Source organism: Schistocerca gregaria, chromosome X, assembly GCF_023897955.1.
Source record: "Schistocerca gregaria isolate iqSchGreg1 chromosome X, iqSchGreg1.2, whole genome shotgun sequence".
Taxonomy (NCBI): domain Eukaryota; kingdom Metazoa; phylum Arthropoda; class Insecta; order Orthoptera; family Acrididae; genus Schistocerca; species Schistocerca gregaria.
Genome location: NC_064931.1, coordinates 751,555,260 through 751,582,434, shown reverse-complemented (window position 1 = coordinate 751,582,434; position 27,175 = coordinate 751,555,260). Strand labels below are relative to the sequence as shown.

The 27,175-nt window shown below is 35.0% G+C and overlaps 1 protein-coding gene across 1 annotated transcript in view; it reads right to left on the bottom strand.

Moving 5' to 3' along the window:
• LOC126299372 (PI-PLC X domain-containing protein 1-like) overlaps window positions 1-27,175 on the bottom strand; it is an 86,278-nt gene that overhangs the window by 8,885 nt on the left and 50,218 nt on the right. The window contains exon 4 of the mRNA XM_049991235.1: window positions 17,007-17,237. Within this exon, the coding sequence (XP_049847192.1) occupies window positions 17,007-17,237 (231 nt within the window). The remainder of the gene's footprint in view (window positions 1-17,006; window positions 17,238-27,175) is intronic.

The window sequence follows — 27,175 nt, the reverse complement described above, 5'->3', positions numbered from 1 at the left end:
TACAGTGGTGGTCAGAATATAGGAAAATGTAATATCTGCTATCCTATTTTGTGTAACTTCATTATGTATAGTTACAATGTCTTTGTTGGGAAGAAACACTGCAATAAGCCTATACTAACAACTGAAATGAGGAGAGTAGTGATCTGCTTGTTCTCATACTAATGTGGCAGAAAGTGAAAGAATTTATTGGTACTTGACTGCTGGCAAATAATTTGGCCCTAGATTCATTTTAATCTGCAGCTTCATTTTATAACTTTGTTTAGAATGGTGTTTCTTGAGTGAAAAGTAGCTATAAATGAAATACTTCAGCTTCAGACATTTTTATTTACTTAAAATTGGTTTCATAAATTTGAGCAGGAAAGTAATTTGTGTGGTTATCACATAAAAAATTGAATGCACCATATTAATGCTGCACAATGTCTATCTTCTTCCAAGAACTGATGAAATAGTCCATAAATATTTGTGGGTATCAATATGAGTTATAATGAAATAAACAATTCAGCTTCGCAGATAGTAAGCATACTCAAAGAATTATATTAAACTGTAAGTGAATGTTGGACGATTCAATGATAGTTAATAGCAAAGCACTGCAAAATTACAAAATGACAGCATAATAAATCTATGTAAGGAAACATACATGTTGAATAGTATGCCATTCATCATAAGTTACAGTACAAAACAGGAGGGCATGCTGTGAAATGCCCCTTTCCTCAATGTGGTCCACCATCATTCGCAAGATCCAGGTGATGTGCAATATGTGTGGTTTAGGTACATGGCATAACTCTACCTCTGGCATTAAAAAAATTGATCTTGGCCAACTTGTTGTGCTCAACACTTGTGAAATAAATTTTAGTAGTCACCAATCCGGTTTAGACCCATTAGCCAAAGTTAAATAAAGTTAAATACATTGCTGATGAGAACACTTAAGCAATCTGATTGGTTTTAGATAGACTCCTGCACTGACCACTGGACTGGAAGGAATATAACCTCAATAGTCACCACTTCAGTGTCCAAACTGATTCACTGCAATAAATGTAAAATATCAGGAAAACCTTGCATTATGAATTCAGAAGCATGAGAATAAAACAGATATGTGCAATCAAATACTTCAGTCTCTGGGGCCATAATGTGATTTATTTTAACAAACATTGCCAAGTGGGTTTCTTTGAATAATTCCAGGCTATCAACTTCACAATCCATCACAAGTTTGCAACTGAAAAGCCACATTTATCTGTATTAGATCACTACAGTCATGTATGGAAATCTGAAATGCTAATAGAGTCCCAAGTCATGAAACAAGACATAATTGTATTTTCAGCATAATATCCTGCAGATAATATATGACTCTGTTGAACACTGTGGGTAACAACATTTGTTGACCTCTAGCATCTGATAAACATCAAACAATATAATCACCATTCTGTATTTTTAAGAACATTAGAAAATGATCTCTGTTTCTGAGGAGTGTACACAACTGACCTGACATCACCTCTTGAGAATGTTTAATATTTACATCCCTTAGCCAATCCAAAGTGTGATTATGAACTGATTTTTCTTTAGCCTCAGTCAAGGAGAAGTCTCACTGTTTCTGAACTTCTACCACTCATAGAACTTCTCTGCAATGTGCAGCACTTTGGACAGACATTTTGTGTTATATTTCTGATATTATGTTCAAAGAAAATGGGAGACATTCTGACATTTATTCCTGTCCATTGGTTTCAAGATCAGAATTCAGTGTGCTTTGAAAAGCTTGGAAAAAGTCAAATGCTGTTAAGTGATATACCTAGAAGGCTGAGCATACCAACAGTCACAGGGACTGATTACATCCAGCACAAAATGTTCACTTTTTGTCTACTCTAAAGTGAATGACAGCTAAGCTAATGTCCAAAATTACAGTCGTTTCTCATACAACACTTAATGTATGTAAGACAACTTCTCAAATCAAAATTTGATTAGGGTAATTTACTGCTGTCAAAACCTGAAACTGTAGGATCAGAAATGACATGTCACAGACCAACAGCTGCAAATTTAAAACTTCTTAGGGAAAATTTCTGCTTCGTTTTCCCATTTATTCAAAGAGCTAAATTCTTCTTCTGAGAGAGTGATCAGGGATTCCGGAAAAAAAGGAGTACCATAGCTCTTCAGATCCAAAATGTCTTACCAGTGTAATCAGAGAGCTGAACAAAGATTACAGGACAGGCTGCTGCAACTGTGTCCCAAGCATCATGCCAAATTAGTCACTGTACCATGTACATATTACTCCTCACCACAAGAAGAATAGATTCTGCAGGGAATGTGGGGAGCAGATGAAGCAAGCTCCATCCACCAAATCTCAATACATAGGCTGTTGTGGGGCATGAGACATGCAAGGAGAACAAGCCAAGAGTAGTAATGCCGTGCTGGCAATGTACTTGCTGTCACAAATAAATTTATGTTACAAGAGGCACTGATAGTGCCATCTGTTGGCTGCCATAATAACTACTATGTATTACCATGGCTGTACCACCCACAAAAATAAAAACGAAGAATCAGACAGGGGCATAACAAATGCCTACAAGATTTGTGATAATTTAAATGATAATATCATGTGAAACAAAGGTGCTTGTTGCTACAATTCCATGTCTCTCATAGATAGTTCGAAATTAAGAGAGCCAGAGATACAAGTTACATTCAAGCAATAACAAAAAGTGATGAAAATTTTGAACATTTATTAGCATATGCCACACATAATTATAATATATAAAATAATTATAAAGCATATAATAACTATAAAAACACTAAAATCTGTCATATTGTATTCTTTATCTGTGCAAGAGTTGTTGTTATAATTGCTACTATCCAATTTGGCAGAATCCATAATGAATTGGTCTGTCATGAGGTCTACAACATTGTCACACCTCTAATAATCTTCTTCCAGTTGCTGGACATTCCTGCAGTATGCTTGCAAGTCTTCAGCAGTTACTGTCAGAAGGGATTCACTGGCAACCTTACACAAATTTTTGTTTGTCATATTATCAGAAATATTTTGCTCCCTAAGCAGTCTGTTAACTTTTGCCCGTACTAGCTCCATTGCATGTAAGTCACAATTATATGGAGGCAAGTGGACAACCATGTGGCCTTTTCTTTTGCCATTTTGTTGATGACATATGACTTCTTCACAGGTTTGTTTTCTTGAATTAAAGAGAACAGGACTGCTCTCTCATGCTGTCATTACACTCAACATTCCCTCTTCTGCAATGATCACAACATCCTTGCTTTTGTGTTGTACCACATGGGTGGTTTGTCTACCTGTTTGTTGTGGTATGGAGCATGATGTATCACAACTACTGAATCCAGTGGAAGATTTGTGAGAAGTATATTCATGAACCATCTCTCCAAGTTTTATGTGTTTATCTGACCATGGTAGTCACCTGTGGATGACTTTGTCTAGAGTTTTAGTTTGGTTTTTTGACAAACCCCTGCTTAGAACCAACATTTACAACTATAAGTCTTTCAGCAGGGGTTTCTCATTCCACAATGCTGGTAACATTATCCTTTTGCCAATGTTTCCCAACTGTCATCTCCGCCCCTGGAAGCTGAGTGGTCAGCACGACAGAATGTCAATCCTAAGGGCCCGGATTTGATTCCTGGTTGGGTCGGAGATTTTCTCTGCTCAGGGACTGGGTGTTGTGTTGTCCTAATCATCATCATTTCATCCAAGCCGCCAAAGTGGCATCAAATCGAAAGACTTGCACGCAGCGAACGGTCTCCCCGGTGGGAGGCCCTAGTCACACGACATTATTATTATAGTCAATCCATGGATCATTTACATTCAATTTTTCACTCCTGCTTCCATAATACGTTTCATTTCTACAGTGAAATGTGACCACCAGTCTATAATGTCTCTACACTCTAACAATAATGTCCTTTTATGTTACAAATTTTTTCAAGTAAATCCCATTGACAACAAAATGTTCCTTAGAGATGTAATGCCCCAAGTCCAGCTGATATTTTCCTCGTGTAGTAGCCAAGGTCTCCACAGACTGGGAAAACTTTTTTGCACTGTCATTTTTATCGCGACACACCTTTCAAAATCACCCCTCTGAATTTTTCCAATCAGTTTTAGCCTAAATGACACAAAAATGAAAAAAAGCACATCAGTAACTAGAACTGCATTCTGTTCAGAATGTACAGATGCAATTAATGAGGATGATCCCTTGGGCTGGGATAAATTTTTTGAAACAATATATATGGTTGTATGTCACATCAAGCTGCTAAAATTAACTGAATAAAAATAATGAGAGTCTATAACAGAAATTGCTTGCAGCAGGATTCGTACCCACCAGTCTTAGAATATTAGCCTTAAACTAAGCTATGGTGAGATCTTTGAAGTTACACTTGTTATCGCAGCTGTAGTCTGCCAGTGGATCACAGGTTTGTTTTTGTTACTTGCAAATTAGAGTTTATTGACGTATGATTATAAGGGGTGATACAATACCCAGGGACATAACCTGCACAACTGCATATATACAGAAGTTCAAAAAAGTCAGTCCCTCCCCTGGGGACCTGTATTTGTTATGGAAACAGTATCAGTACCAGTATTTCCTCAGTCCTTACACACATGAACTTAATTAACCTTTTAAGCTAATTTAAAGTGAAAGTTAGTTTTAGAGCACTGTCAAACTGTAATCAGAACTGAATTGAATTGGTATATACCTCTTTTTCTGGGAGTACCTGGTAATTTCCCAGGATTATCTTTGCAAAATTTTTGAATACTATGAATATGCCATAGCTTACCCCTGTGTAGGTCACAGCTTCTTACATTAGTTGTGACATGGACTGGAGCAACTCTTTATTTTGGTTCACTTGCTCACAGCATTCAGTGATACTGTTAATAATTTTTATGGCCCCACTCCATCATGTGCTACCACTTATCCTCCAAAGAGTGGATGGGCCGGGAAGCAGTTCATTATTCATCATGAATGGTATTTATTTGTGATGCAACGAAACATGTAGAACAATCACTGTGCGTTATCTACATACTGTATGCAGCATTCTGTATTGGAGCACTGAGGTTGGCAGTAGCCAGAAACAAAACACTTGTGGCCCAAAGCCAAATGACTTCTACAAATGTCTGCTAATCCATAAATAGGGAGCCCATGTTCTTCCCATTGTGAATAAGTAATAGATTGTTACACCTTATAATGAATCTCGACTCCTCGGAACTTCCACATATCAATTGAAATATTCGATTCCATATAAATTTTAGACAGACTTGGGTTGATTTTCATACTGAAATTATATATTCCACATCTGGAGATATTTGTACATGTATATGACCACCAAAACATTATTGGTCTGACAATATATATTTGTTTTTCATACCATTCCATTTAACAACATTGACTTTGTATCATGAAAATGAGTAGTTGCAATTGTCAGCTTAAATGATCCAAGAACTACTTTACAGAAAAAATAACAATATTTTCAGTTTTCACATAAACAAGATTCCTGTTTTTATTTATAAGTTTTCTACTTTTATATAGACAGTAATGCCAATATTGTACAAAGACCGGAATCTTATAATCAAAATTTGCAACCTTCTTTATGAACCTATAAACACATAAATCTTGCTATAAATATTTATTTTCAGAAAATATTGTGTAAATTAAATCTGAAGAACAACTTCAATTTAGACAGTTAAAATAATACTAAAATGACTACATCTTGTTCTATGAAATACTGGAAGCTGAGTTCACAATATATAATGTATTTTTGGCATCAAGTGCATCACAGAGTGTCAGCTTTAGTATTATAACAGAGTGGTTTTAGCAGCTACTGAGATTGGTCTATGTGACTATCTGAAAGAAATTATGTTCTTTGTCTTGTGAAGAAATGTTGCACAATGTATTTACTTAACAAGTGGAGTTGTATAAAGTATATTGAGAATTTGAAAATAGACTGATATAGTGATAAAAAGTAACAATATTCCAGTGTCTTGTTATTATACTGTAACACCATGTGACCAACAGGAGAAACAGAATTCTTACCTGCATTTGGCCAAGACAGAAATGGAGTAGGCTAAATTCCTTCATTAGCCTACACTTCCTTTTCTTATTCATTGTTTCCTTCTCACAGACAAGAAGCTTATATAAGTGAGTGCACAGAAGGGTAATTATAGTGTCTTTATTAGGTATTCTCTTTCTTTTCTTTGTCTGCACTTATTTATAATAAATAAAGAAGTGTCTTATGAGACATATTGATCGGTAAACCCACTAATGTTATTAAAGCAGTACACAACACAGCTACATGTTTACTAGCTCATTTACTTAAACAATGTTCTGAAAAGAGCTGCTAACCAGAGGTACTAAAGTATGGCAAAGTCAAATCAACTTTCAAGAAGGGATCAAGAGGGATCATGTGAAATTATCATCATATATCACTTCCCAAGTCATAAGAAAACAGGCTGTTTCTGAGGCACAAAAATAACCCCAGAGTGGGGGAACATAATATGTGGAGTGCCACTGGTATCAGTAGTTAGATCACTCTTCTTTCTAACCTACATAAATGGTATTTCAATGACTTTAAATGACAATTCTAAAACTGTAATGTTTGTTGATTGCAGACTCAACTCCAGCAGACACAGCTGAGATTATAGCTGAAAAGGGCTGTAAGTGGTTCACAGCTAACAGTTTAGGTTTTATTCTCACAAAAACTCTTGGTATGCAATTCCAGATAAGCTATAATGAACTTTTGTCACCAGAAGTAATAATGGTCATACACTGAATGAAGCACAGCATGTAAAATTCTTTTGGGTGCAGCTGGGTAACAAGTTAAAATGGAGTCAACACATGGTAAAACATGAAAAAAAGAAGCTCAATTCAACATTTTATGTCTGTAGAAGTATTTTCCACTATGCTGGCTTAAAAGTCAAGATAGATGGCTGATTTTAAATATTTGCATTCCCCATTGTCTTATGAAATTATTTTCTGGGGCAGCATATGTAAGTAAATAAAATGTCTATCCATCAGAAATGAGCAGTAAGAATATTGTGTAAAGCAGATAATCAAACATTTTGTAGAAGCCTTTTCAAGGACCTAAGAATTGTTATACTTACTTCCCAATACATTTTTTACTTAATGGTTTTTGTTGCTGATAATGAAAAGCAGTTTTAATTAAACTGGGATGTACAAAGTCACAATACAAGGCACAAAAACTATTTACATGTAGACTTAACCTTCTTCTCTAGGATTCATAATGGAATTGTGTATGCTGGTGGTAATATATTGAACAAGGTCTTGTGTAACATGAAGATAAGAAATTGGAAATTCTACAAAACCAAGAGAAAGCACACTTCCGGCACTCTTCTTACAAACTGTCTGAATATTCAGATTGAAAATTTCTGTTAGCTACATGTCATGTAGCAGAGTTTGTTATAAAGCTGTATGACAAGCAATACTTTAATATAAATGACTTGTTAATAGATGTAAAAATCTTCACTGTGATAAATGCCATTGTCTCAAGTGAATATTATGATACTAATAGCTTATAAACAGCAGCTATACACTGATGAACCAAAACATTGTGACCACCTACAAAAAATTTGTTGGTCCACTTCTGGAACACAATTTGGCAGTGATTCTGCATGCCATGGGTTCAACAAGTACTTGATAGGTTTCCAGATGTCTGGGTCACCAGATGTCTATGCGCAAGTCACACACTTACTGTAATTTATGGGTGGTTGGTTTGTGGGTGCAGAGCTGGTGCTGGATAGTGTCCGAGTTGGGTTTCATCAAATTCAGATAAGTTGAATTTGAGGCCAAGACATCAATGTAAGTTCACTATATTGCCCTTCAAACCATTGCAGCATTATCCTGGCCATGCGACATGTACATTTATCAATGCCAGCGCTGTTCAGGAAGACATCAAGCATAAAGCATTACAGGTGGTCCCTAATAATGTTCCCATAGTCCCCAGCTGCTCATGGTGCCTTCAGTTATTACCACAGGTCCCATGGAAGACAAAGTGAATAGCCCCCCTAACATAATACTGCTCCCACTCTAACAATATTTGTTTATGGTGCATCTAAATTTTTATAACTTTTTGCTATAAATTTTCACATATTGGTACTATATTTTCTGTATATGTATAGTAAAGTGTGATATACTGGAGGTTGAAGTTCTTTGCATTCTATGTGAGTAATGTATGTAAAATACTATGTAAATTTTTTATTACATTAAATAATTTTCTGATGTCATTTTGTATTAAAAAATATTTTTGTGTATAAACTGTTCATGTTTATCTAAGTTTTACAACTGTAAGAAATGGTCATGCTTAGGAACAATGTAACAAATAGATGTTATGTAAAAGCTAGTGTGCTTTTGTTTGAAATGAAAGTGGTTCTGTGGTGTGGAAAAGGAGGCAAGGGCAAATTGGCGTACTACCTAGAGAGTGCGAGAAGTAAGTCGCACAGTCTTCAGACAGCAGTGATTGAGGCAACATCCTTGTGGAGCAGGAGAAGCTTTGCTTGCAGATCTGCACAAAAATGCATCCAGTGAAGACTGCAAATTATGGCATAACTGCAAGTTGTTGGGCTACTGCACATAAAATTGAACAATGCCAAGAAGAGAAACTGAGCTCATACAGCATGGTACTTGCAGGCTGTACTGTGGGTAGTTAGCCACCATAATTGTTCACTACACCCAAACCTACAGACACTAGATAAGATTTTTTTGGTTCAGTGTGAACCATTAATTTAACCTGTGTTTTATTAGTGAATAATCATTCTTGAACTTTAAAGAAACTGGTTCACCTTGTTATTTCATTCTAATCATACACCTATATAGGGTTCCTTCCTGATGTTTGATTAATGTGACTATCCTGTTTTACGGACTTATGAAGTGCCAAGTTAATATAAAGAGGCACCATTTAAATTTGTGTGTGTAAATAATGAGACTAATAGCCTTTGAAAGTAAATTCCAGTAAGAAATAGGTTTTCTTGTAGTGAAATGTTCAACATAAAAAATGTGTGTGTTAGGATCTAAATACAGTATTTTAGTATTTAAGTTTATTGGTTATGTAAAGTGCTTTCCTAAAGGCCTCCCTTGCCAAAATTCTTTTTAGCTTCCTTGAAGTTATCTACTGGGTTTTTCCTATTCTAAAAACGTAATGTATAAGGGTGTAGTAGTCAAATAGAAATTCCAGTGTCTGCACCAACATAGTCTACGTGGAGTAATATTTATTTGAAGAAGCAACTTTAATGGTAGCAAGATAATGGATTCACTGCAGGACTCAGTGCATCATCATCTCCAAAAGGATCCAATGGATGCAGTGCAAAGAAAGACATCTGCACTCCTCAGATAGAGCCAATTTGCTGAACATCTTAAAAAGATAATATAATAAGAGCTCATACATTATTTTTTGTACAGATTGCCTGAGGATGCACCGATAAGTGGTGCAAAACTGGTCACAGATTTAATAAAAAATCATTGATACAGCCAGTGTGGAATTTTCTTTGGAAAATGTCAAAGTCCGGCTGTGGTTGTCCACCCTACAAAACAATGTCTTAAAAAGAGCTTACAAGTGCAAACATCAGTTCCACCACGGTAGCCCTTTGTCTCCAATAGCAGCTAACCTTTTTATGGAAGACTTCGAGGGAAAAGCACTTCACTCAGCAATGTTGAAAATTAAATGTTTCTGGAGATATTCAGGTGACACCTTCGTTGTATGGCCAGATGGGGCACCAATGCTATACTTCTGACATTTTTGGAATACCTTAATTCCCTCCATTCAGGCATTTGCCTCGCTACGGAAGTGAGCAGACATGGAGTCTTTCTGTTCTTAGATATCTTGGTCCGTGGAAAAGGAGATGGTTGCTTGGGTCACAGTGTGTTTCATAAACCAACACTGACTTATATGTATAAGCTACAAGCTACCACAACCCATCTCAATACAGTGGCATACTACAGACCCTCATTCACAGTACTAGAGTTATCTCATATGCAAGGAGCTTATAAGCAGAGATAAGTCATCTTTGCTCTGTGTTTGTACAAAGTGGGTATCCTGATAAACAGATCCGTAGTACATTTCAACCTGTGCACACTGAAGCTCAAGACCAGCCAGAAGAAATGGAGAACTCCATGAGGATAGTTTTTCTACCCAATGTTGGTGGCATGTCCTTTAAGATTAGCAGGTTGTTGAAGGAACATCAAATAAAATGGGTCTTCTGCTCCCCCCCCCTCCCCCCCCCCCCCCCCCAGCACAAGTGTAAATGATGCTGGGTTCTGTTAAAGGCAACCTACATGTAAGGAGACCCTGTGCCAGTGTGGGAAATCATGCATTGGCCAGAGGGTTACACTGTTAAGGATAGATGCATTGAATATAGATGTCACACCAGATTGGGTCAGCCAGAAAACGCTGCTGGGGCTGTTCACTGTCTCGACACAGGATGTAGCATGAACTACAGACAGACAAGGATCCATTTGTCTGCTTCCATGTACTGGGAATCCTTCATTAAAGAAGCAGTTGAAATACATATAAGTAATTGCCTAATTAATAGAGACAAGGGATTTCAATTCAGCAAGCCATGGGAAACAGCACAGGTGGTAGTAAGGCATCATTAGCTGCAGACAAATGAATCTGAGTCAACATAAATAGTGAATTGGGGTCTGCACATTTACATTGGATATTCACACTCTGCCCACATATTCACTGGGCCACAATTTGCATGTCATGCATGCAAAGACTGTGGCCTGTTTCTATGGCAGAGGGCACTGGGTGTCACTGTGCTCTATGATTCATCTTCAATGATGTTACAGCCCCACTCCTTGTCACTTGTGCTTTTCTAGCAAGCCAGCATATATATTGGTGAGCTACTGCAGCAATACGTAAAAACTGAAGACGATGAACAGCTGTGTTGTTGAAATATAATGTAGCTTCCACAGCATTATCCAACATGATGCCCATGAACCAATTAAGCTATTTCAAAGATGCACCAATGATTATTATTATTATCAACAAAGTCTGTATGGATATGGATACCAATCTTGTATTGGACAGATCGAATCTACCCTTGCACTTCTTTACCACAGCACTGTGGCATAGCTGAAGGTGATGTCGCACATTTCTAGAAGGAACAAGTTGATGCCTGGAGATCATTTGGCATGGAATTTCAGTAATTCCAGAGCTATCCTGCAAGTATGATTCATATATGTGCGAAAGAAGTGTTTATGGTAAAATAATAATTTTTAAGCTCAGGGTTAATTTTGTATCAATGGAATTGTTATGCAACTAAAAGGCAATTATAAAGTGGGAAAGTGGTAACAGTAAATTCATATGAATTTGTGATAGTTGAGAGACTGTAATTTTAGTGTGAATTAGATCAGAACAAATAGGAACGTATTAACTGAATTTAAAGTGTGTTATACAAAACTGTTTACATATTGCAACCACTCCATTATTATTAGAACTATTGGAAGGAAATGAATTATAGAACAGTGTGGGAAAATAGTCCAGGCATCATAGGCTCTCAGTCAGAACTTTAATTACCTGTGCATGTTCCTTGGGAGCAAATTTGCAGTTCAAAACTGGATACTTGTAAACGTCCAGTGCCTAATTTTCCAACCAGAGAGACTACAGCAAGTAATTTTAAGTGTAAATTGATGAACAGTATGGATTGGCAGGTTACAAATTGTGAACTTTTTGATTTTATATTATATCTCTGTTTTTCATTGTGCATAGTCTTGGCAAATGAGGTGAAATTGATCATCTTGACTAAAGAGTGATTGTAAATAGAGATAATTTATTTTTGTAATACTGCTAAAGACAGAAATATCTTTTGTTAATAATTCAATGTGTGCAGATATTACTGAATATAGTTGTTTTCAAAATCTAGAGACTTTATTTCATTGAATAATGATTGGAAGCCATCTAAATAACACAATCCTTTCATCATTTATGTTTTTAATATCAGATATATGATCTGAGATCAGCATCATATTGAACAGAAGACAACAAGGCCATGAACAAAATAAGAGATAAGTAATATTTTATAACTTTAGTTGTGGATAATAGATTTGATGCAATTCACTTGAAATAAATGATCAAAGTCTGTTTTGAAGACAAATAATTGAACATTGAGCACTGAAGAATCTCATTACACTAGGCTGTGTTATTCTGCATAACATTACATCACAAAATATTAATCAGACTTATTTTTCAGATTAAAATTAAAATTTATGAGGGATGCAAAAGCTATCAAAATGGAAACAAAATGAAAAGACTTGTGAACTAAAAGATTGGATAATATAGAGGATATAATAGACACACAGCACCAGAATTTAAGTATATATTTATGGCTTACTTCTTTAATTGTCTCCTTAGAGCAAAAAATAATGGCAAAAAAAACATTACTTGTGTTTTTTTATTTTGTGTGAAGTAATTTTGCTAACACATATTATTGGTACAATTTTCAAAATGGCACTTAAGAAAGAGAAAAGAACTCAGGTTCATGACATTTTTGATGAAGATAATTCATGACTAGAACTTCTGAATAAGAGTTTAGAAAATTCTGTACATTTAGAAAATCAAACCATTGTCAGAAAAATGTATGAGAAAAATGACAACAGTTATAAGCATTTTAGGTAAAATAGTTACACTTTAGTCACGCAAATGACTGAAACAAACAATCAAATTTCTGAAAAATACAATAATATTTCTGAAAGTTTTGGTAATTTAGGTACAGAAGTTACTGAAACAAACAATCTAATTCCTGGAAGCTATGATAGTTTAGTAAATGATTTGAGAAACCAGATTTCTGAAAGTTTTAATGATGTAAAAAGTGAGTTAGGGAAACAAATGTTTGAAAGCCTTAATGATATAAAATTTTTTTATAGTAATAACTTTTGGTGTACAGAGAAGAGCTGAGTTGCCAGGTAAGTGCATTTCAAGATGAACTGAAAGGTTGGTTCTCAACTGTAAATTCAAAACTCAAAGGAAAAATCATAAACATGTAATATAATGTTGAGGGGGATCTAAAAGTAACTGAATTGGAAGTTAAAGTGACACTGTAGATAATGCTGAAAATTCCAATGTAATTCATACAAAAAAAAATTAGTTAGCTTACATGGTGATATGGTTGCAGCAGACAATGTCAATGGACAGATAATTGATTTTCTTACTTTAAAAGACAATTTTGTATCTGTGAAAGGTAAAAATCAGTTACTTGAGTCATTCAGCAAGTGAATTTTCAACATTAAATACAGGTAGTTATGTAAAATCCAAATTTGTACAACAAATTTGTGTGGAATAAACTATCATAATTTTCTGAAATACTGAAGCTTGACAAGTGGGCAAAGTATCTGGATGTTTTTTGCAACCAGTTTAAACTCAGTTAGAAAGAATTTGATGTGGGTATAGTAAATTATGTTAACTCATTTGAAATGCTTAAGAGAACTGAAAAGATAGCTGATCAGAACTTTGCAGTAGTACTGAAGGAAAAGATTACTAAAGTATGTGGATGTAAAGTTATTCTCATCCTGATTAAGCAATTGCATAAACTTTGTTTGATTGTTAATTAGTTGAGGGACTGCCTAGAAAATTTAATGGTGGAAATGTGTGAATTTGACACTGAAATGAAAAAGGTGCCACAGGATGTACTAATTACAAGACTTAAAAGCCCTCAGAGAGGCTGTATGCATTAGAAAAAAAATAGTGATGAACATAAACTTCTCTTGCACAGAATTCAAAACATTTGTTAATGAGATTTTAGTGAATGAACTTTTTACTTTTCTATGTTATACTAAGGCAGAGTCTATGATGCACAATAAATGCTTAATGATTATTTGATTTTAGAATTGTGGTCTGTGCTGTACACCGACTGCAAAATTATTATTTTGATTTCAACTTTGTCTATGATGGTATGTTTAGCAGATTTTGTAACATGAAATTGCTACTAAGGAACATTACTGAACTGAAAACTTACATCCAGAAAGTTCGCTGAGTGGTTAATTAGATAAATTAAGGTGGTTGTTGATTGAAAGGTAAACTTTTCACTGCTGGTATTTTTTCATGTGTTAGTTATAAATGAACAGATTTAAATTCTCACGTAAAAAATCTTAATTGTGCACTTTTCATTGATAAATTGCATGACACATGTGTTTCTAAGTGACATTTACTGTTTTAGATCATGAAGGTAATGAAGAATGTTGACACATTATCAGCATTTGAGACCATATGATAATAATGAACAACTGAATATACTTTTATACCATGTGAAAAAGTGAGATAACTGAATAGAACATGCTATGTAATGGGGTTGTAGCACTAAATATTTATTCTGTTTCGAAATTACTCTGCAAGGTCAGAAACATATGCTGCAATCAATTTGTAGATGGTTTGAGGCACTTATGCCAATTAACAAACAGGAACTGAACATTTATCACTCAAGTGAAGAGTTAAGATTTGAATTTTTCTTAAAAAAACATTCACTTGAAATTTCAATATGTAATATGTTTTTATGTAATCTATCATTGTAGTTAGCTGTGTAATTGACATTTAATACTATTTTTGATGGTTACATAGAACTTTTGAATTTTCTCTCATTACTAATACTATCAATTTTGGGATACGTGATTCTGCTATTTCATTTGTGTCATTTCTACTGTGACAAAGCATTCAAACTCATGTTTGATATTTTGTTCACCTAATATATTACATCCATATTAAAATATCATGGAAAATACATATTAAGGTTTTAGAGTATCATAATCATTGGAAAATAAATAAGTGTGTATGTTTACATTTAAGTTAGAGTACACTTGCTGTTGTTTGAGTACTATTTGAATACATTTAAATTGTTGAACTGCATACATGATATACATTTAGTGTCATTGCTGAATGAATATGTCAAGTTTTCCATAAGCTTTGTATAACATTGTTGAGAAATTTCACCTCACACAAATTTTGACATATTTGTCCATTAACACAAGTACTTTCAATTCAGTTACTAGGTTAGAAAGTGAATTGTTGTGTCTTGTGTTAGAGAATCTGGTTCTGTGTAGTGATGCCAGAAAGATGTTGTAATGCAAAAAGATGATGAATGGCTCAGGTAAGAGACTACGAACACTGCAATGCAGCAGAAGGACATTGTGCTGTAATAAAGGATGGAAATCAGAAGAAAGAGCGGAATATAAGACACTATACATTGTCAAAAAATTTTAATATTCAGTTTTGGAAAATTTTATAATTTATTTTGTACAAAAACTTCATTTTATTTGATATTTTACTTGTCGTGTTACAGAATTCCTCCCATGTATGCTTGTGTGTGAAATGTGGGTGGTGTGGTTGTGCAATGTAACCAAGTCAATAAGACAACAAGAAATGTATGATACCAGTGAGTATCAATATCTACAGCTGGATATAAATAACTTCAGATACACACACTTTAATAAATATTAGTTGTTTCATCCTTAAATATTCACAGTGTGCATTATTTAAAATATATACCACAGATGAATATGGAAATCATCATAAACTCTGATTTTATATTATATCTGTACTCTTCTTAGTTTTACACAATGCTAGTGAGAATGTGACATGAAATGGACAGTCCTGACAGAAGAGTTCAAAATGGTTCAAATGGCTCTGAGCACTATGGGACTCAACTGCTGTGGTCATCAGTCCCCTAGAACTTAGAACTACTTAAACCTAACTAACCTAAGGTCATCACACACATCCATGCCCGAGGCAGGATTCGAACCTGCGACCGAAGCAGTCGCACGGTTCCGGACTGCGCGCCTAGAACCGCGAGACCACCGCGGCCGGCTGACAGAAGAGTGACTGTAAAGTGTTTTAGTAATACTGGTAAGGGCGAAAGTATTTTTCATTAACTGTTCAGTGCATGCAAATTTTAGAGACTATAGTTTTTTTCAAAGTTCAGTAACTTTATTTGATTGAATAATGATTGGAAGTCACCTGAATACCAAATGCTTTCACCAGTTAATGTATCTTCCTATCCCAAGACCAGCATAATATAGAAGACAATGTGGCCACCAGTGAAATAACAGTTAAGTAATATTTTATGACTTTAGATGTGGATGAGGGATTTAATGCAACTCCAGTTATGACAAATGTTCAAATTAAATTTTGAAGACAGCACTTGACGACCTTATTTCAACTATATATGAATTATCAAAGAAAAATCATTTTGTTCGTACATAAAATCAAGAAAGAAAGAAAACTTTAGGCATCCATAGACTAAGTGACTCTGTATGTCCATACTCCTCAATGTATGTAAAGGATGATTTATAATAAATTAGAAAGGAATATGTTAATGCAAATGATGTTTGACCCACTGAAAATAAAGCTACACAAGGCACTGACACAGGAATTTTATTACTTAGTGAATGAATTCATAAATGATGAACTGGTAATTTAAACTGGATAAAATATATTAATTATCTAACTAAGTATATATTGTGTACTTGAAGGAGGTGTTTTTCCGATGAAACTGAAACTTGCTATAGTTAAACCTCTATATCAAAAAGAGGAAAGGAAACAGCCACAGAACTACAGACCAGTTGCCTTAACCTCAGTGTTTCCCTCTCCTTCCTGAAGAAGCAACCATCAGTTGCGAAAGCTAGTAATTCTGTGTGTGTGTTTGTGTGTTTTGTTCATTGTGCCTGTCTGCCGGCGCTTTCCCGCTTGGTAAGTCTTGGAATCTTTGTTTTTAATATAAGTATATATAGACCTAGATATTTATTCACAGAATATCATTTTTGTATTATATTTCTACTTATCACTGCAAAGATACTTTAAATTTTAATATGTTTCCTTTACATCAAACAAATGGTTATCATCCATATGTCACGACATGAATAAATCATAATTCACAAAAAATGTAAAATTTAGTACATAAATAGGACTTACTTCATGGTATATATTTGTTCAAAGTCTTTTGCCACAGTGATCTAATATTGCAGATAATTAATCAAGCTATTTAATCAGTTTCATTATATTACTATACATACCTGTCAACATCTTGTGTAACAGGAGTATAGGCAGTTGCATTGCCACCATAGCAGTGGCGAATGTTAAGGTCTAAGTATCGAATTCCATGTACTAGCTGGCCCCAGATATCAGTATCTTGTGTGAGAACATAGTGTCCAATAGGTCCAACTGTAGATTCTCTATTGTAAGTGGCTGAACTATGTGTTCCAGGGATGAACAAATCAGCAAGAGTCAAGATTTCCAGCTTTGTTCTGTTTAAAGCAAAGTATTCAGAAATTAGAATTTCAGTATCAGATAACAGGAAATTGTGAAGAGGATACTATTTTTTTTTATTTGGTGAAACTGTTAATCTTGTACATTTATATAACAACAATTGGATATTAAATGTGGATTTTAGTAGTGGCAGCATCATCCATCCACAAAATTTGAAATGTATTAAACTATATTATACTGATAAGACAGCCCTCTGAAACATCACAGGTTAATGCAATGTTACTAAAAAAGATGATGAAATTAATTTATGACTAGAATATTTTAATTTGTGAATGCTTACAGCAAATTAACATTGGCCCCAGCAGGATGAATTACAATTAAATGTGGTGTACCACAGCAGATTGGAAATCATTTGCTGCAGGACACATTTGAAACATGAAAGTGTTTATTTCTGTGTGAATAAAAGCTTCAAAAATGGGTTGTGAAATTATTGATGGCAGCAAACTATCCACAGAAAAAATTGTTGTTGGAGACTGCAGCTGTTATGGTGCAAAGACAAGAATTTATATCCATTTTGATATTTCAACCACACAGTCATTTTGTGAACTTGTAAGCCAACTATTGCTCCTTAAATATGAAAACTGCAGAATGTTAATATTTGGAGTTATCTGTGTGGTAGTAATATTTAAGTACAAAATTGCAAAATTTTTCAAAGTACGTTACAATACTCAGTTGTCAATGCACAAACAACAAACCAGGCAAGACATATATTTGGGTAATATTACACAATTTTCGATTATAGTAAGCAAAACTTGATTTATCCCAACTCAAGTAGTTACTTCCAATTGTAAATGTAAGTTATCTAAGCTGTCTCTGGCCACTAACAAGCTCTTGCTCCTTAATTATAAAATCCGTGGACTGTCAATATTTGGAGATACCTATATAATAATAACATTTAAGAACAAAATGGCAACATTTTTCAAAGTACATTACAATACTCCGTTGTTACTGTACAAACAACAAACCAGGCAAGAAACATGCTTGGATAATATTAAACAAGTTTCAGTTATCGTAAGAAAACTTGATTTGTTCCAGTTCAAATAGTTGTTTCTGATTGTAAGTGTAAGTTATAAGGGGTAGCTCTGGCCACTAACAGTCATTAGATTGATTAATGAAACAAAACTATATCAGGTGAGAAAATTAGTGTGTTAACAAACAGGAAGGCTGTATTCTTGCACAATGTAGGCACTAATCAGTCAACCAAAGAATTCTTGGATATACTAACTAAAAAGCAGGAAACACACTGTCCTAAAAGCTTGAAACAATTTCTATAAGCAGGGAAAGTTTTACAGATCACACCATTGCAAAGAGTATAAAAAATTTATTTGAGTTTTCAATAGTAAAAGAGTATAAAACAAACAATCAAAACAGTGAACTGAAAAGCATATGACAGATGAATAGTTAAGAAATTAGTGTAAATTTTCCTTAGATGTTATCAAAAATAAATGGTAGAGATAAAGATTTCAGTGCATAAGTCACACATATCAACATAAATGAAACTGCTTAAAAAAAAAAAAAAAGGGGGAGTGCCACAGAGCACCATTCTTGGGCCCTTTGTGTTCATTATATGCATAAATTATCTGCCTTCCAGATTGCCCTTGATACTGTACTGCATGCAGACAACAGTACATAATTCCTCAGAATACCAACATGGATGAGTTACAGCTGAATGTTACAATAGCAATAGACAGATGTACCTCCTAGTTTGAGGCTAATGCAAATCAGTGGAATGTGATAAAAGTCTAAGCTCTAGAATACAGATAAGTTACACTCCAGACTTATATTTGTGGTTTATCTGCTGTACCAGCTGAGAGGCTGTGTAAGTGAAACTGTTGCTGTATGCACACTGTGCTTTTCTTAGTTCCCATATGATATATGGAATCTTCTAGGGGGAAACTCACATGGATCTAAGACTGTATTTAAATGACAAAAATGGCCATCAGATGCATTGAAGGACTCACACCACAAGAATCTTGCAGACACTACTTTAAGGAAATGAATATTATGACAGTACCTAGTTTATATATTTATAGTTGGCTAGTACACATCAAACAAAACCTGAATAATTTTGACCTTAGGATGTCCATACACCATCATAACACTGAACAGACATGCAATTGACAAGCCACATGCTAGACTAGCAAAGGTTCACAACAACTATAAATATCCTGGACTCATATATTTTAACAAACTATCTAAAAATGCTCACTCACAACCCCTGAATATATTTAAAAGTATAGCAACAAACTGGGTAAAAAGTAGTCTTCTACACATTGAAGAAATTTGAAGAATGTACCATAGATGACTTAGAGTTGAGATGGGGTTATACAGAATTATAAATTGTAATATTTTATGAAACTACCAGAGTGATATATCAATTTAATGTGACATATTGTATAAGGCAATACAAAGATAACATTTATGATTACTATACGTATTTACAGATCCTATAGGTACAAAAATATTAACATGATATGCTGATTCATTGTGTTATACTGTATAAGGTTTGGAGAAAGTAATCAGTTTGTATAATAATGTACTTTCCCAAAGTAGTTACTTATATAAAAGTCTCCTTGTAACATTATTAGGTAAGGATCCATGTAACTTCACTGTAATGTTGTAACTATAAATGTATTGACTGCATGTAAACATGTTCAAAGGTGAGTAAAAATTCTATTCTGTTCTATCCATTTTCAGGTTCCTACACAGGTTCCTGTCTTGTGGAAGAAGTGAAAAAAGTAAAGACATTTCTGGTAGCTTAAAGCAATAAACCAAACTGCATCTTATTCCAGGCTCATGTAACACAATAGGAAGTTAGCAAATCCATAGCTAATATTACTATCTCCAGAGCAGAAGATGATTATGGCATCATGAATTTTGTAATTTAACATTTTTGGAAACAGGAGCATGAATAACCAAACTAAACAAAAAGTTATTAAATGAAGCTGTTTCTTAAGATGTTTAAAAATAACTATCTTCAAATCAGTTACTAGGAGATCACTAACTCAAAATCATTATTTACATACATCATCCATACCAGTAACATATAAAATGATAGAATGTTGTAGTTGAAGTCTGACAATTAGTTTCATACAGCATTCTACTCAAGTCCTTTGTGTGTTAGTGTCTTTACCTCTGCGTAACTACTCAAAGCCACATGTCACCAATCCTGCTACTTAAAAAAAGAATTACTAGAAATATATGTTGTACCCCTCCAAGGACGTCCTGTCACCCATTATTCAAGAACTAAAAATATTACCTATCCCTGCATTATAAGTATTTCTGGTTATCGTCATGTTACACAGTACTTGTGAGCTAACTGAAGGAAACCATTTCAAACATATGTACAAAATTAGACACAAAGAAAATTTAATGCTTCAAAAACAGTGTTTAAAACTTTACCAATAGACACCCCAGTAGATATAAACAAAAATCTAAAATAAATACAAGGATAGAGATGTACTGAGTATGGAAATGGGTCCACTGAAGAGAAAACTATATGATCTCCAGGTGGAAAAATGTTACTACCCAATGGAGGAATTTATGAATGATGAGATGATCATTTGAACAGTGTGACTATTTAATATCATTGTATTGTAGATAATATAATGTCTGGGAAATGTGGACACTATGTACTGGCACACTATAAGAAAAACACATTAATAATATTATTGTATGCAACACAAAACTGTGATTGCAAAAACACTTTTAGAGAATTAAGCAACTGTGTATATCAGAAGACACAAATTGACATGTTTTCATACAATACAATCAGATGATCTATAAATTGTGTGTTATGAGATGAATAAAATGCAACACAACAGATACAATGCCACCAGCATCCACTTGAACCTGCTTACTGTACTCCAGCCTTTGCCTTTCTCTATAATTTTTATCCCCACACTTCTGCTATTAGCAAACTGATGATCCCTTGATGCCTTAGAATGTGTTCCATCAACTGATCTGTTCTGTTACTCAAATTTTGCTGCAAAATTTCTTTTTTTCTTGTTCTACTCAGTGTCTCCTCATTAGTTATCCAACCTACCCATTCAATTTGCAGTATTCTTCTGTGGCACCATATTTTCAAAGGTTCTATTCTTTTCTTGTCTGAGATGCTTATTGCCCACATTTCACTTATGGAAAAGGGTACATTATAGTCAAATATCTTTAAAAAAAACCTCCTAACATTTGAATTAGTGTTTGATATTAACATTTTTTTCTTTTTCACAAAATGTTTTTCTTGCTGTTACCATACCAATTTTCATTTTAAATCCTCTCTACTTTGACCATCATGAGTTAACTTGCTGCTCACATAACATAACCCATCTACTACTTTAGTCTCCCATTTACTAACTGAATTACTTAAGCATGAGCTGATTTAATTCAGTGACACTTCATTACCATTCTTTTACCTTTTGACTGCTCATCTTATAACTTCTTTTCAAGACACAACCTATTCCACTCAATTGTTCTTTCAAAGCCTTCGCCAATTCCGAGTGAATTACTTTCTCACTCCTTTCTCTCTACTTCTACCCTGTCATGTCCTTTGACTCTTATAACTGTAGTCTGATTTCTGTACATGTTGTAGATAACCTTTTGTTGCCCATATTTTATCTCTGCTGCCTTTACAATTTCAAAGAAAGTACTACAGTCAGTATCACCTAAAGCTACATTAAATTCACAAATACTATAAACATAGGAGCATCTTCCCTGAACTTATATTCTAAGACAATTTGATGGGTCAGTATCACTTTGTATGTTTCTAAATTTCTCTGTAACCCAAACAGATCTTCCTTCATGTTGACTTCAATGAGTTTTCTCTTGCTTCTGAAGCTAATTCATGTCAGTGTTTTTTGCAACCATGATTCATTAAACTGATGGTTCAATAATATTCACAAGTGTCAGCACCCTTTTTTTTTGTAATTGGAATTATTACATTCTTCTTGAAGTTGGAGAGTATTTCACCTGTCTCATATCTTGCATGCCATGTAGAACAGTTTCATCATGATATGTTCTCCCAAGAATCTCTATAATTTTGAGGAAATGTTGTCTACTCCAAGTGCCTTGTTTTGTCTTAGTTGTTTTGGTACTCTGTCTAATTTTTCTTGCAATACCATATTCCCTATTTATGATCATTGACTTCTTTGTATATATTCCACCCACCTTTCACCCTTCTTTTTTTTTTTTTTTTGTTTAGCACTGATCATGCGATCCTTAAATGTTTATACAGAAGCTTCTTTTTTCTCCAAAGTTCTCTTTCATTTTCCTATAGGGTGAATCTGTCTTTCCCATAGTCTTGGATGCTTCTACAGTTTATATTTTTCCTCTAGCTATTACTACTTTGCCATTTTACACTTACTGACAATTCCATATTTTTAGATGTTTTTACTCCATTTCCTTGATTTAGTTGCTGCATTTTTATATTTTCTCATTTTGTCTACTACATTTAATACATCATGTGATATACAAGGATTTCTACTGGACCTTTCCATTTTGCTTATTTCATCCTCTGCTGCAATCAATGTTACATCTCTCAAAGCTGCCCACTGGTCTTCGATTGCATCCCTTTCTCCTGTTTCAGACAGCCTTTGCTTAATACTCCCTTAAAACTTTCAACAACCTCTGGTTCTTTCAATTTATCCAAGACCCATCTCCATAATTTCTTATCTTTCATGTTTGTCTCCCATTTTTACTTCTCTTCCTTTCCATGTCTTATGACATTGTTGTTGATGGGATGTTAAACCCTAATATTCCCTTTTTTTCTTGATTTTCCTACTACTGGAATCCAGTCATCCATTGCAATTAAATTTTCATCTCCCTTAACTATACAAATGATTTCCTTTATCTCATCATAAATTCTTTGAATCCCTTCACCATTTGTGGAGCTAGTAGGCCCATAGACTTGTACTACTGTGGTGAGAGTCACATACATTGGCTATGATAGTGTGTTCACTGTGTTGTTTATACTATGTTACCTGCATTCTTATTTTCTTGTTCATCATTAGACCTACTCCTGCATTACCCCTATTTGATTTGGTGTTGATAATGAAGCACTCATCTGGCCAGAACTGCTGGTCTTCCTGCCACTGCACTTTACTGGTTCCCATTATATCTAACATCAGCATACCTATTGCTGTTTATAATCTCTCTAATCTACCTACCTGATTAAGGGATCTGACATTCCACATTTGGGCCATAGACTCCCAGTTTAGTTTTTCCTGATGACAACATTTTCCTGAATAGTCCCATAAAGAGATCTGATTGGAATATTATTTCGCCTCTGTAATATTTTACCTATATGATTTCCTACTGCGTGGCCAATGGCATTGTCACAGTGATTCTGTCAGATCTCGGACGTTAAGTGCTGTAGGGCTTGGATAGCACATAGATGGGTGAGCGCTGTTGGCAAGTGGAATGCTCTTAGCCTTTGTGAGGCAAATTAAGGAGCTACTTGATTGAGAAGTAGCGGCTTTGGTCATGAAAACTGATAATGGCCAGGAGAGCAGTGCCCTTCCACATCCTCGACCAGTGATGACACGGCAGTGGGTCAGTACCATTGGGCCTTCCATGGTCTGTTCAGATGGAGAGGAAAGATATGATACTGTAAAATTACCTCAAGGGAAACAGTTGTTACACTGAAAGGTGTAAATGACCACTGCCAGAGGTTGTATTTGACACCATGCTTCATCATCTTCTGCTGAGCTGTAAAAAATTTTCCAAACATTTCCAACAAGCAACAAGAAGAATGCAAATGTCTTATTTCATCGGGGTATATACACTGGTGAGAACAAAAGCATAGTCCTAGCTGGAATACAGTGTTGAAAATATAAAGAGCCATGGAGCAATTAGTGGCCATTTAGTTTGTAAATGATACATGCGTTTTTATGAAATCACTGAATCAGTAAATCTACTGGTTTACACCAAACAAATTGATGTCAGTGCAATGTGTGCCCAGCATCAGATACCAGACTACATTTATGAACATAAATAAATGTATTATTAACAGAATTCTAGAAGAAGCATGACGGAGAGATATGTGCATGACTGGAATTTTAATTTTTGACAAAAACTGTGCAGTAACTGAGGCTAAGAAAATGAAAAGGCCTAAAGGGGAGACAGAGAAATTACTGTGTCTATGAATGAGGACAGCTTCACACAATAACTAGAAATGTTTACCTTTATTTATGGTCTTTCATTAAGACTTTTAACATGAATGGTTATAGTTTTCTGACATATGAGGGGCGTTTGAAAAGTCCATGCAAAGTCTGAGAGATGGCACCACCGGCATGTATCGAGGTCATGTTTAGTTAGTAGCATGTTTGGAAAGAACGCACACCAAGTTTCAGCCACATTGGTCTACTTCTTTGTGTCTGGCATTCATGAGAATCAAGGAAGTCGAGTGATTGTCAAAAAATGGATGAAGAAGAATTTCATGGTGATTAAACATTACTTTATGAAAGGCGAATCGCCTCAGGAGACCAAAGAGAAGCTTGATAAACATTACAGTGACTCTGCACCTTTGATTAGAACAGTTTATAAGTGGTTTCAAAATTTTCGGAGTGGCCATATGGGCACAGGTGACGCTGAATGTTCTGGACGCCCTGTGGAGGTTACGACTCCAGAAATCATTGATAAAATCCATGACATGGTGATGGATGACAGAAGAGTTAATGTGTGTGAGATTGCTAGTGCTGTTGGCATCTCAAATGAATGAGTACTTAATATTTTGCATGAACATTTGGACATAAGAAAGCTATCCGCAAGACAGGTTCTGCGATTGCTCACACCTGACCAAAAACAGAATTGTATGAAGTGTTGCAAGGATGGTTTGCAGTCGTTCAGGAAGTATCCACAGGACTTTAAGCATTGTTTCGTCACTGTGGATAAAACATGGATAAATTAATATACTCCTGTGACCAAACAAAAGTCTAAACAATGGGTTACAAAGGAAAAGCTGCACCAAAAAAAGGCGAAGACCAGTTCTTTGGTCGGAAAGGTCATGGCAACTGTCTTTTGGGATTTGCAAGGGATAATCCTCATTGACTATCTGGAAAAGGGTAAAACTATTACAGGTGCATATTATTCATCATTATTGGACTGTTTGTAAACTGAGCTGCAAGAAAAACGCCAGCGATGGGACCGCAAAAAAGTCCTTTCCCATCATGACAGGGCACCAGCACACACCTCAGCAGTTGTGGTAATAAAATTAATGAAAATAGGATTCCAACTCATTTCACATCCCCCCTATTCTCCAGACTTGGCTCCCTCAAATTACTATTTGTTCCCCAATTTGAAGAAATCGCTGGCGGGAAAAATGTTTTATTCAAATGAGGAGGTGATTGCAGCAACTAATAACTATTTTGTAGACTTGGGCAATTCCTATTATTCGGAAGGGATCAACAAATTAGAACAGCATTGGACAAAGTGTATAAGTCTAAAAGGAGACTATGTCAAAAAATAAAAAAGGTTCAAATGGCTCTGAGCACTATGGGATTTAACTTCTAAGGTCATCAGTCCCCTAGAACTGCGACCGGAGAATAAAAAAGGTTTACCCCAAACACGTAAGTAGCTTTTATTTTTGCATATACAAACCTGACAGGTCATTGATTTTCCACATATCAATCCATCTCAGCGGTGTCCTTCAAAGGGGACACATTGGAAAGGAGGTAAAAAGTGGAGACAATGGCTAGCTGCTACTCTTGGCAGTCCCTGAGTGTTGGGACAAGCCTATCGTCATATAAGATCAGTGGCAGGTCATGAAGTATGAACGCCCAATCATTATCTTAAATTAAATGAATCAGAAGTAGCTGCTGTGTTAGAGAGGCAGTGCTTCTGTCACCACAATGAATGAAACAGTTCAGTGTATCACATAAATGAGACATTGTATTGGTTGTCAATGAAACAGTTGAACACAGAATGGGCAAGAAATGCAGTAATGCCATATTTGGCTGTGCCCATATGCTGTGAGCCTGATGTGTGGGACACTCCATTTTGAGGTTGTCCAGGCACAGAGCTTTTCACATGCCACTGCATCAAAGTATACTGTAAGTTCATGAAGTATGTGGATTCTTGTAAAATTACCATCACAGTGGTCAACTGCCATTGCAAATATACTAATGACAAAGAGTTGCTGTCAGCTGTCTCAGGGCATAATATAGGATAAATATTCCACAATGAACAACTCAATCGCCCACTCATTGGTTCCAATTGGCCAATTATTTGCATCTGATGTTCTGTTACAGTACCCCACATGAAACCTACACCTACAACATTCTGTCCACAAGGAAGTGTGATAGGGCTGTTACTGTTTACACTATATATAAATAATCTATTGACTTTGATGTAGCTGTTTCAGGAGGAGGGGTAGTCACAAGTTTTTAATTTCAGAATCCCCCCCCCCACCTCCCCCCCTCCAATATAACATGCCATCAATCCCATTTTAGCATGCCATAGGAGTCTATGATTTTAGCAATAAAATATACAAAATATTTAAATACTTTTATTATTTTTATTGAATCAGATGACGCCTTTACTGATTAATAAAACCACTAAATAAGATTTTGAATAATTAACTATTATGCAAAATATTTATTTTCGTATGGTACCTGTACTTGTGAGCCAGGAATTCTATCACAGATGCATAAAGTGATTGCATAAACTTTTCTAAATTCCTAGATTACCACATTATTTGCAAAGCAAAATTTTGTTAATGCTTATAGTCAATTCCAAATAGAAATATTTCACCTATTCAGTTCTTAAATGATTGCATCATTTCTGAAGCAACAGTTTGTTCATAAGCCATCTTTCAAGTAGTCAGACATCACTTGAAGTAAGAGAGACAGTGCTCAGTCTCGGTCAAGCTAATAAGCTAATAAGTGTGTAATAGCATGCTCCAAATATTGGCTCACATTATAGC